This window comes from Coregonus lavaretus, assembly GCF_964263955.1.
Source record: "Coregonus lavaretus genome assembly, chromosome: 14".
Lineage (NCBI taxonomy): Eukaryota > Metazoa > Chordata > Actinopteri > Salmoniformes > Salmonidae > Coregonus > Coregonus lavaretus.
Genome location: NC_140001.1, coordinates 45,940,269 through 45,952,962, shown reverse-complemented (window position 1 = coordinate 45,952,962; position 12,694 = coordinate 45,940,269). Strand labels below are relative to the sequence as shown.

The 12,694-nt window shown below is 50.7% G+C and overlaps 1 protein-coding gene across 1 annotated transcript; it reads right to left on the bottom strand.

The window, feature by feature from the left end:
• Positions 1-525: 525 nt before the first annotated feature.
• Positions 526-9,944, bottom strand: gramd2b (GRAM domain containing 2B; the record flags this gene model as incomplete). Its single annotated transcript, XM_084176407.1, has 4 exons — positions 526-670; positions 863-882; positions 7,666-7,769; positions 9,905-9,944. The coding sequence occupies 4 exons, from the start codon at positions 9,942-9,944 to the stop codon at positions 526-528; spliced, it is 309 nt and encodes a 102-aa protein (XP_084032533.1).
• Between the last annotated feature and the right edge of the window lie 2,750 nt (positions 9,945-12,694).

Here is a 12,694-nt window from a genome sequence, read left to right as displayed (position 1 = left end):
AAGCGACAACCTAAAAGTACAATCGACCTACCTTTTCCAATTTCATTATATTTAGCATTAACTCTGAATAGAATTAAGCATTCACCTCAGGGTGTGATCAGAGATATTACTTTCTGAAACAGAAGTAATGAATCTTAGTGAATTACTAGTCTGGGTACCAGTCTGTTTGTGCCCTCATGCCAGTCCTTGCCACTCCTTGGCATGATGTGGCATGATGGCACAAACAGACTGGTGCCCAGGCTATTGAATTACTGTATGTTACTGTAAATGTTTGCTCAATATGAATGTGTAGTATTAGAATGCATAATCTCAACATATTTTTTTGCCAATATTGTAATATGTATTGATTTTCAAACATACTGTGGTCAGAGAAGGTTAGTGATTGAGGTGAGTTGGGGGTAAAATGTGATCTTTCTCATTATAGGGGGTGGGGTTAATAAATTCTGGGAACTATCAATAAATTCCCTGGTTTTCCATAAATCCTGTTTGGAGGATTCCAGATGTCCTGCTTTTTCCGTTATTCCCTTATTTCCTGTTTATTCCCAGGGAATTTATTGAAAGTTTCCGTAATTTTGCATCCCTAGTCAGGGAGCCCAGAGTGGTCAACCTCTGCTCCAGAGACACAATCTTGAAGGCCATGTAACACGGAGGCAAAACTAGGAAACATACTCTGTGTGGACAACAAAAAATAATGAGCAGTCAAAAGAAATCAAGACAAATACATTTCAGTTCAGTTCAGTAACCCAGTAACTACAGTAAAGCAACTGAAATATGATGGGTTGATGATCACTCAAAAGAATAAGTGGATGAACAGCAGGATATCGAGAGACACAGGCTTTAGTGTTCTCTTGTCATATTCAACCTCAGCTGACTTTGATTAACCTACAATAAAGACAAGCTCATTTGGGTTAAAATCATCAGACTTTGATTCAATCCGAGGCGTGTTGTATAGAGCTTGACATTTAAAGGTAATTTCAGCTTGAGCCAACATTTGCAGTGTTTACTGTCAAATCGAAATTGCCTTTAAAAGGCACATTGTAGGTAGTATAGTGCTACAACACGCCTCGGATTGAATCCTGTGCCTGCACATGTTTCTGTCTTTTCACAGAGTGGGTAAACACAGTTGTGCTTACCATTATGATCCATCTCCTGATTGGTGCCTGGAAGCTGCTGAAGTTTAATGTGAGGACTGGAATATCCCTGAGGACGTCCCCCAGGAACAGCAGAGGGAGGTTAGGGAATTCTGTGAAGTGAAGACTGTTATGTTTCAATACAATATTCTGTAAAATTAGATGAATTGTCTCCAATAAGAGCAAGACAAGCTTATCTACAAATAAGAGAAACATTTGACCTAATATCTTTTATACAATACATCATGTCACAATAAAAGATATCACTCTGAAAATTGACACAAGACTCTGAGTACATAGAAAGGGATAGTACAGCACTGACCAAATGTAATTGTATTTTATTCGTCACATGCTTCGTAAACAACAGGTGCAGACTAGCAGTGAAACGCTTAATTACGGGCCCTTGCCAACAATGCAGAGAGAAAGAAAATAGAGAAATAATAGAAAAGTAATAACACGTAATAATAATAAAAGTAATAATAAATACACAATGAGTAATGATAACTTGGCTATATACACGGGGTACCAGTACTGAGTCGATGTGCAGGGGTATGAGGTAATTCAGGTAGATATGTACATATAACAAGGAATAGAGTGACTAGGCAACAGGATAGATAATAAACAGTAGCAGCAGCGTATGTGATGAGTCAAAAAAGTTTGTGCAAAAAGGGTCAATGCAGATAGTCCGAGTTGCTATGTGGTTATCGATTTAACTAACTATTTAGAGGTCTTATGGCTTGGGGGTAGAAGCTGTTTAGGGTGCTGTTGGTTCCAGATTTGGTGTATCGGTACCGCTTGCCTTGCGGTAGCAGAGAGAACAGTCTATGACTTGGGTGGCTGGAGTACTCTGACACTGTCTGGTGTAGATGTCCTGGATGGCAGGAAGGAACTAAGCACTCAAACCATGAGGGGCCCCCATGTTGAGGGTCAGCGGATGTGTAGTTGCCTACCCTCACCACCTGGGGGCAGCCCGTCAGGAAGTCCAGGATCCAGTTGCAGAGGGTGCTTTTCAGTCCCAGGGTCCTTAGCTTAGTGATTAGAGGGCACTACGGTGTTGAACGCTGAGCTGTAGTCAATGAACAGCATTCTCACATAGGTGTTCCACTTGTCCAAGTGGGAGAGGGCAGTGTGAAGTGCAATCGAAATGGTATCATCTGTGGATCTGTTGGGCGGTATGCGAATTGGAGTGGGTCCAGGGTGTCTGGGATGATGGTGTTGATGTGAGCAATGACCAGCATTTCAAAGGACTTCATGGCTACAGATTTGAGTTCTAAGGGGCAATAGTCATTTAGACAGGTTACCTTGGCGTTCTTGGGCACAGGGACTATGGTGATCTGCTTGAAACATGTAGGTATTACAGACAGGGTCAGGTAGAGGTTGAAAATGTCAGTGAAGACACTTGCCAGCTGGTCAGCGCATGCTCTAAGGAAGCGTCCTGGTAATCCATCTGGCCCTGCGGCCTTGTGAACGTTAATCTGTTTAAAGGTCTTACATTGGCTACAGAGAGCGTGATCACACAGTCGTCAGGAACTGCTGGTGCTCTTATGCATGGTTCATTGTTGCTTGCCTCGAAGCGAGCATAGAAGGCATTTAGTGTGTCTGGTAGGCTCGCGTCACTGGGCAGCTCACTGGGTTTCCCTTCGTAATCTGTGATAGTTTACAAGCCCTGCCACATCCAACGAGCGTCAGAGCCGGTGTAGTAGGGAAGGACGCTTAGCTCGAAAGCTGTTCTCTGCAGATGAGGGAAAGGGGCTACTTCCATGACTCTTATCCTAAAAAAGGTGTTACTTTTTAGGATTTTGAACAGATCTTTAGGGAACATTGACTACCATTACAATGCTACATTTAGCACTGTGCAATGAAGAGAAAGCACATTATTGCTACTTACCTCCAAATGGAAGCATGTAGCCATCAATAATTTATTTGTTGTGTCTTTTGAGAGGAACGAAACAAACACATGCTGGAAAAACAGCAAACAACGAATACTAGTATGGAACTGCTTGAGGGCAAAATCGGACTCAAATGGTCTGTGGTTGTAAATGTACAAGACACTGTGCAATGAACCATTACAATGCTACATTTAGCACTGTGCAATGAAAAGAAGGCACATTATTGCTACTTACCTCCAAATGGAAGCATGTAGCCATCAATAATTTATATGTTGTGTCTTTTGAGAGGAACGAAACAAAGACATGCTGGAAAAACAGCAAACAACGAATACTAGTATGGAACTGCTTGAGGGCAAAATCGGACTCAAATGGTCTGTGGTTGTAAATGTACAAGACACTGTGCAATAGTAACCTTACCCAATCATTTTTGGTGCTGATAACAAGAGCATTTGGCAACTGTCACGTTCGTTCAATGACGGGACAGACCAAGGCGCAGTGTGATATACGTACATTTTTATTCAACTTAATAAACACAGGACAAAACAATAAACAAAACGAAACGTGAATTCCTAAGGTAGATACAACAAACCTTAACCGGAACAAGATCCCACAACTCAATAGTGCCAAACGGCTGCCTAAGTATGATCCCCAGTCAGAGACAACGAGCGACAGCTGCCTCTGATTGGGAACCACACCGGTCAACATAGACATATAAGTGTCCCCTGACAGTACAGCGTGACAGTACCCCCCCCCCCCCCCCCCCCCCCCAAAGGTGCGGACTCCGACCGCACAACATAAACATAACAGGGTAGGGGCCGGGTGGGCATTCCGCCTCGGAGGCGGATCCGGCTCGGGGCGTGACGACCTCTCACTCTCCGCCTCCCTGTTGCGCCCCTGGTCTGGTCTGGACCTCGGCGCGCTGCTTCCCCTGTCCTTCCTCCCATGATATGCCAGGCCCTGTCTGGACCCTGGTGTCGGAGACCCCGAACCTGGAGAGGGGCTGACGTCATGGTCTGGACTGGAGCCGCTGACCGGAGCTGGACTAGGCACCGGTGGAGCGGACTGCTCTGGCTCCGGAGTGGAGCCGCTGACCGGAGCTGGATCAGGCACCGGTGGAGCGGACTACTCTGAATCCAGAGAGAAGCCACTGACCAGAGCTGGACTCGACCCCGGTGGAGCGGACTGCTCTGGCTCCGGAGTGGCGCAGCTGACCGGAGGAACGGGTATGGGCCGTGCCGGACTGGACAAACACACCACTGGTCTGGTTCGAGGAGCAGGCACGGGCCGGACCTGACTAGGAACACGCACCACTGCCTTGGTGCGAGGGTCGAGGGGCAGGAACGGGCCGGGCCGGACTGGCGACGCGCACCACTGGCTTGGTGCGAGGAGCAGGAACAGGCCGGGCCGGGCTGGCGACGCGCACCACTGGCTTGGTGCGAGGACCAGGAACAGGCCGGGCCGGGCTGGCGACGCGCACCACTGGCTTGGTGCGAGGAGCAGGAACAGGCCGGGCCGGGCTAGCGACGCGCACCACAGGCTTGGTGTGAGGAGCAGGAACAGGCCGGGCCGGGCTGGCGACACGCACCACTGGCTTGGTGCGAGGAGCAGGAACAGGCCGGGCTGGCGACGCGCACCACTGGCTTGGTGCGAGGAGCAGGAACAGGCCGGGCCGGGCTGGCGACGCGCACCACTGGCTTGGTGCGAGGAGCAGGAACAGGCCGGGCTGGCGACGCGCACCACTGGCTTGGTGCGAGGAGCAGGAACAGGCCGGGCCGGGCTAGCGACGCGCACCACAGGCTTGGTGCGAGGAGCAGGAACAGGCCGGGCCGGGCTGGCGACACGCACCACTGGCTTGGTGCGAGGAGCAGGAACAGGCCGGGCTGGCGACGCGCACCACTGGCTTGGTGCGAGGAGCAGGAACAGGCCGGGCCGGGCTGGCGACGCGCACCACTGGCTTGGTTCGAGGAGCAGGCACAGACCTGGCCGGGCTGACAAAGCGCACCACTGGCTTGGTGCGAGGAGCAGGAACAGGCCGGGCCAGACCGGGCTGGCGACGCACACCACTGGCTTGGTGCGAGGAGCAGGAACAGGCCGGGCCAGGCTGGCGACGCGCACCACTGGCTTGGTGCGAGGAGCAGGGTCAGGCCGGGCTGGCGTCGCGCACCACTGGCTTGGTGCGAGGAGCAGGAACAGGCCGGGCCGGGCTGGCGACACGCACCACTGGCTTGGTGCGAGGAGCAGGAACAGGCCGGGCTGGCGACGCGCACCACTGGCTTGGTGCGAGGAGCAGGAACAGGCCGGGCCGGGCTGGCGACGCGCACCACTGGCTTGGTTCGAGGAGCAGGCACAGGCCTGGCCGGGCTGGCAAAGCGCACCACTGGCTTGGTGCGAGGAGCAGGAACAGGCCGGGCCAGACCGGGCTGGCGATGCACACCACTGGCTTGGTGCGAGGAGCAGGAACAGGCCGGGCCGGGCTGGCGACGCGCACCACTGGCTTGGTGCGAGGAGCAGGAACAGGCCGGGCTGGCGTCGCGCACCACTGGCTTGGTGCGAGGAGCAGGAACAGGCCGGGCCGGGCTGGCAAAGCGCACCACTGGCTTGGTGCGAGGAGCAGGAACAGGCCGGGACGGACTGTGGACGCGCACCACTGGCTTGGTGCGAGGAGCAGGAACAGGCCGGGCCGGGCTGGCGATGCGCACCACTGGCTTGGTGCGAGGAGCAGGAACAGGCCGGGCCGGGGGTGTGCGAGGAGCAGGAACAGGCCGGGCCGGACTGTGGACGCGCACCACTGGCTTGGTGCGAGGAGCAGGAACAGGCCGGGCCGGACTGGCGACGCGCACCAAAGGCTTGGTGAAAGGAGCAGGAACAGGCTGGGCCGGACTGGCGACGCGCACCACAGGCTTGGTGCGAGGAGCAGGAACAGGCCGGGCCGGACTGGCGACGCGCACCACTGGCTTGGTTCGAGGAGCAGGCACAGGCCTGGCCGGGCTGGCAAAGCGCACCACTGGCTTGGTGCGAGGAGCAGGAACAGGCCGGGCCAGACCGGGCTGGCGATGCACACCACTGGCTTGGTGCGAGGAGCAGGAACAGGCCGGGCCGGGCTGGCGACGCGCACCACTGGCTTGGTGCGAGGAGCAGGAACAGGCCGGGCTGGCGTCGCGCACCACTGGCTTGGTGCGAGGAGCAGGAACAGGCCGGGCCGGGCTGGCAAAGCGCACCACTGGCTTGGTGCGAGGAGCAGGAACAGGCCGGGACGGACTGTGGACGCGCACCACTGGCTTGGTGCGAGGAGCAGGAACAGGCCGGGCCGGGCTGGCGACGCGCACCACTGGCTTGGTGCGAGGAGCAGGAACAGGCCGGGCCGGGGGTGTGCGAGGAGCAGGAACAGGCCGGGCCGGACTGTGGACGCGCACCACTGGCTTGGTGCGAGGAGCAGGAACAGGCCGGGCCGGACTGGCGACGCGCACCAAAGGCTTGGTGAAAGGAGCAGGAACAGGCTGGGCCGGACTGGCGACGCGCACCACAGGCTTGGTGCGAGGAGCAGGAACAGGCCGGGCCGGACTGGCGACGCGCACCACAGGCTTGGTGCGAGGAGCAGGACAGGGTTCCTCTATTAACCCCAGCTCCTTCTGCTGCCTAACCAGCTCCTCTCGCCATGCCTCTACTTTTTCCTTCTCCCTTTTACCCTCCTGTAGCGCCTCCCTCTAACTCCTACTCCCTCTGAGCCAACAGCCCCCGTAACATGGTGGCCTCCTCTCCTAACCTGCAGATCCGCCCTTTCACGGCCTCCTGCTGCCTCATCGTCCACACCGTGTGCCCCCCCCAAAAAAAATATTGGGGTTGCCTCTCGGGTCTCCGTTGTCGGCACTGTTGGTGCCATTTCTCTCCTACCCGGGCTTCCTCCTTCATCGCCTTCCGATAACGGACGGCCTCCTCCTCTGTAATTCTTCCCCAACCAAGGAGGACATCTACTAATGTTACCTCCTGTTGAGTCCCAGGCATTTGCTCCTTCTCGGCACGCTGCTTGGTCCTCGTTTGGTGGGATCTTCTGTCACGTTCGTTCAATGACGGGACAGACCAAGGCGCAGCGTCATATACGTACATGTTTATTCAACTAAATAAACACACGACAAAACAATAAACAAAACAAAACGTGAATTCCTAAGGTAGATACAACAAACCTTAACCGGAACAAGATCCCACAACTCACTAGTGCCAAACGGCTGCCTAAGTATGATCCCCAATCAGAGACAATGAGCGACAGCTGCCTCTGATTGGGAACCACACTGGCCAACATAGAACTATACATACTAGACAAGCCACATAGAAAAAGCACAACAAGGAATATACACACCCTGACTCAACATATAAGCGTCCCCTGAGTCAGGGCGTGACAGCAACAGAGAGCACTGGGATGGCGATCTGGTAAAAGAAAGGGAAAAACAAAACGTTATTAAATTAAAAGAGGACTGACAGGTATTGCGGTTGTAGAAACACTGCCTCATAGGATAAAATATAAAGAGAAACCCTGTGCACAACAGTGCGTCTAGGTCAAGGTGCTGGGTTTGGCAGGTGCAACCAGTATTCAAAGAACATTCAAAAACGGACTCAGAGGGTTTTATGGCTGGCCTTACAATGCAGCATACCTTGGTGTCTTTGCCAAAAACTTTAGAATGAAAACAGATCCAGTTATCAGAGACGAACAGTCTCCCCCGGTAGAGCATGTATTTTTGTGAGGCACAGGTGTAACCTAAGGACAGAAACACTGCATTCAGAAAAGACTCTGTAAACACATTTATTTTCAACAAGCAATATGCTGCTGTATCATTTCAGTCTAATATCTTTATGTACAGTGGCTTGCGAAAGTGTTCACCCCCCTTGGCATTTTTCCTATTTTGTTGCCTTACAACCTGGAATTGAAATTGATGTTTTTGGGGCTTACAGTGGGGGAAAAAAGTATTTAGTCAGCCACCAATTGTGCAAGTTCTCCCACTTAAAATGATGAGAGAGGCCTGTAATTTTCATCATAGGTACACGTCAACTATGAAAGACAAATTGAGAATTTTTTTAAATCAGCGCCCGTGTACTGATTATCGATCACTGAACAAGGAGACGATTAGATTTAGTTATCCTCTCCCCCGCATTCCGTCAGTGATTGAGTCAATGCATGGGGGGCGCTTCTTCACTAAGCTAGATCTCAGGAGTGCATACAACCTGGTGCGTGTTCGGGAGGGGGATGAGTGGAAGACAGCATTCAGCACAACCACAGGGCATTATGAATACCTGGTGATGCCCTATGGTTTGATGAATGCTCCATCCGTCTTCCAGTCTTTTGTGAACGAGGTGTTTCGGGACATGCTTGGTCGCGGTGTGGTGGTCTACATCCTGGCGTATTCCGCTACTCGCACTGAGCATGTGTCCGCAAAGTGCTGGCCCGACTGTTGGAGAATGACCTTTATGCCAAGGCAGAGAAGTGCATGTTTTTCCAGCAGTCCGTCTCCTTCCTCGGATACCGCATTACCACCTCAGGTGTGGAGATGGAGGGAGATCGCATTTCAGCTGTGCGTAATTGGCCGACTCCAACCACGGTTAAGGAGGTGCAGTGATTCCTTGGCTTTGCCAACTACTACCGAAGGTTTATCCGGGGCTTTGGCAAGGTCGCAGCTCCCATCACATCCCTGTTGAAGGGTGGGCCGTCCCGGCTCCGCTGGTCTGTTGAGGCGGATCTGGCCTTCAGGAGACTGCGGGGTCTGTTCACCTCAGCTCCGGTACTGGCCCACCCCGATCGTAGTGGAGGTGGATGCGTCTGAGGTAGGGATAGGCGCTGTCCTGTCCCAACGCTCGGACACGCCACCCAAGCTCCGCCACTGTGCCTTCTTCTCGAAGAAGCTCAGCCCGGTGGAGCAGAACTACGACGTTGGTGATCGGGAGCTGTTGGCTGTTGTCTGAGCTTTGACCGTGTGGAGGCATTGGCTCAAAGGGGCGAAAAACCCTTTCCTCGTCTGGACGGACCACCGTAACCTGGAGTACATCCGGGCAGCGAGGAGGCTGAATCCTCGCCTGGCCAGGTGGGCCCTATTCTTCACCCGGTTTGATTTTACACTATCATACATTCCGGGTACGAAGAACGCGAAGGCAGACGCACTGTCCCGGCTGTATGACACAGAGGAGAGGCCCAGAGACAACACCCCCATACTCCCAGCCTCCTGCATTGTGGTGCCAGTAGTATGGGCGATGGACGCGGATATAGAGTGGGCATTACGCACAGTTCCATCTCCACCGCAGTTTCCAGCTGGGCTGCGGTACGTGCCTGCTCTTATCCGTGATCGTCTTATCTTCTGGGCACACATGTCACCCTCCTCTGGTCACCCAGGTATCGGTCGTAGAGTGCGCTGCTTGATTGGCAAGTACTGGTGGCCTACCTTAGCTAAGGACGTGAGGGTGTACGTCTCCTCCTGCTCGGTGTGCGCCCAGAGCAAGGCACCTAGGCACCTCCCAGCGGGTAAGCTACAACCTTTACCAGTTCCACAACGAGCATGGTCTCACCTTAGTATTGATTTTCTGACTGATCTTCCCCTCTCCCAAGGTAACACCACCATCCTGGTCGTTGTTGACCACTTCTCCATGTCCTGCCGCCTCCTTCCTCTGCCCGGTCTCCCCACAGCCCTGCAGACTGCGGAGGCCCTGTTTACTCACGTCTTCTGGCACTACGGGGTGCCAGAGGATATAGTGGCCGACCGAGGTCCCCAGTTCACGTCCAAGGTTTGGAAGGCGTTCATGGAACGTCTGGGGGTCTCGGTCAGCCTGACCTCTGGGTTCCACCCCGAGTCAAATGGGCAGGTGGAACGAGTAAATCAGGATGTGGGTAGGTTCCTGCCGTCCTACTGCCAGGACCAGCCAGGGGAGGGGTCAGTGTTCTTGCCATGGGCAGAATATGCCCGGAACTCTCTCCGCCACTCCTCTACTAACCTAACACCATTCCAATGTGTTTTAGGTTACCAACCGGTTCTGGCACCGTGGCCAGATATTGTGGTGATGTAGTGTCCCCATTAGTGACAGAACACTGAGCCAATCACGGTGCAACTAGAGAACTGTCACGACTTCGGCCAAGGCTGCCTCCCCTCCTTGTTCGGGCAGGCTTCAGCGTTCGTCGTCACAGGCTTACTAACCACTGCCGCCCCAATCATCATCACAATTGTCTTGTCTTGTCAATCACACACACCTGGTTCCTATCCCCTAATTAGTCCATGTATAAGTGTTCCCTCTGCCCCCTTGTCCTTGTGGGTGATTGTGTTTTGTGAGAGTAGTGTAGCTCGGTGGAGCTACTCATAACATTGTGTTGCCAGGGTAGATTTTCCCATGTGCCTATGTATTATTGGATATCCGTTACAGTGTCTTTGCCAGGGATGATAGTTTCCCCTGTGCCTGTTTCGTTGATCTTTATTTGAGCGCATTTGTGTGTCTACGAAGGAATAAACTCTGTATTCGGTGATTACCCTCCTGCGCCTGACTCCTTTCCATCACACTCATCACAAGAACATTACCAATCCCTAAGCTCCATATTTTCTGCTGGCTGCCCCACCACCACAGAAAGTGCTGAGCTAGGTTGAAACACATGCATTTTGGAGCTGCCTTACTCAAGAAAGCGAAAAAGAGACCATGATTTTTTTTTTTATACATTGTTTGCAAACTAATATGTGACACATATTAATGGCAAAATAACATGCAAATCAGGCAACCCCCAAAACAGGTGGGGCTCAAAAAAGAGGGGGCTCTGCTCCACCTGTCCTGAATGACGGGTCACCACTGAAATAGGACAAACACTATTAGAATGCTACATTATCTTCAATTCAAGAAGTGGCATAACTAATAACGTGGCCAATTCTCTCTAATTCCTTCACTGCCATTGTGAGTGAAAAGATGACTTCCTGTGATAATCAGTCTAGAGTGAAGTTGCCATTTGACAATAATATTGGGTGAATTTTTCATTTCCCCCATTAATCTGTACCTAGGGGAAACTTCGCCCCAGAGTGTAATAATCATGGAGAACTAACCTGATTATACTGAGACTTCGTCCGTTCAGGTTTTATCTCACCATCACTTTGATTTTGTGACAGTAGTGAGTGGTCGAATGTCTTCGGTCTATTAAAGAGAACGCTACAGAGTGTATGACATTGCTCTGATAAGAAATGATATCCTATGGCTCAAGTGTTATAAAAGTGTATCTAAGTATAACTGTAGCTTTTTGGCAGTATTACTGCAGCAGCCCATACTACAACTCAAAAATAAACTGCCAGTTGTAAAAAAAAAGTTGTGGCAAGTGTTAAAATAAAGATCTGAGCAGTGACTTATAGAGGCACAGTTTTCATACCTCACAAGTGCTTGTTTTCTTCTTCCAGATTCAGTGTCTATTGTCAGTGTTTGACGAGAGGCAGGTCTCCCATTTCTGCTATGTTTGTCCTCTCCCACATTTTCTGCATCTGAACTGTAAGATATTAATGAAGTCAACAAAGAGTAGGCTATTACAATGATAAGAGTTGTTGTTACCGTGTAGTAGGCTATCCTGCGTATATTGTTCCATATTTGACTATTAGCATATCACCACAATCTCAATGGAAAGTAAATGACAGATATAAATATGGAAAGGTCCATTCAGTATTATTAAATAAGGAGCACTTCGAACAGCAAATAGCCTACTAAAGTGAATGTGAGATTAAAAGTTTTATTTCGATGGAAACAAATATAAAAGTTATTCTTAATATCATTGTTCGAACTCGAATTCTTTCATTTGCGAATAATCGCACCAACTGTTGTCACCTTCTCACCAAGCTGCTTGGCGATGGTCTTGTAGCCCATTCCAGCCTTGTGTAGGTCTACAATCTTGTCCCTGACATCCTTGGAGAGCTCTTTGGTCTTGGCCATGGTGGAGAGTTTGGAATCTGATTGATTGATTGCTTCTGTGGACAGGTGTCTTTTATACAGGTAACAAACTGAGATTAGGAGCACTCCCTTTAAGAGTGTGCTCCTAATCTCAGCTCGTTACCTGTATAAAAGACACCTGGGAGCCAGAAATCTTTCTGATTGAGAGGGGGTCAAATACTTATTTCCCTCATTAAAATGCAAATCAATTTATAACATTTTTTACATGCTTTTTTCTGGATTTTTGTTGTTGTTATTCTGTCTTTCACTGTTCAAATAAACCTACCATTAAAATTATAGACTGATCATTTCTTTGTCAGTGGGCAAACGTACAAAATCAGCAGGGGATCAAATACTTTTTTCCCTCATTGTAGTTATCAATGTTTAGGAAAGGACTACAGTGACAACTAACATAATGATAAAGACTTTTCACATCACTCTAAGTGATAAATACAAAAAGCTAAGTGATATAAAACCCAATATCTGTCATTGTGCAAAAGCAGTTTATACATCAATTCAGTCAATTGTGGTTTCCTCTGTACAGTAATGTTAGAACAGCCGTATCTACACAATCACATGAAGTCAATAATGAATCAGTGCTTAAAATCCTTGCTATAGGGACAACAGGAGTGACTATTGACAGGTATTGTGTTGTTAGGCATCCCTGGTTCCTTCCCTATTTGAGAGGTGAATCTAATGGTTTGCTAGCTGTTGACTGTTGAGCTGTATTCTAGAGCGTGATGGGCTTGAAGAGAA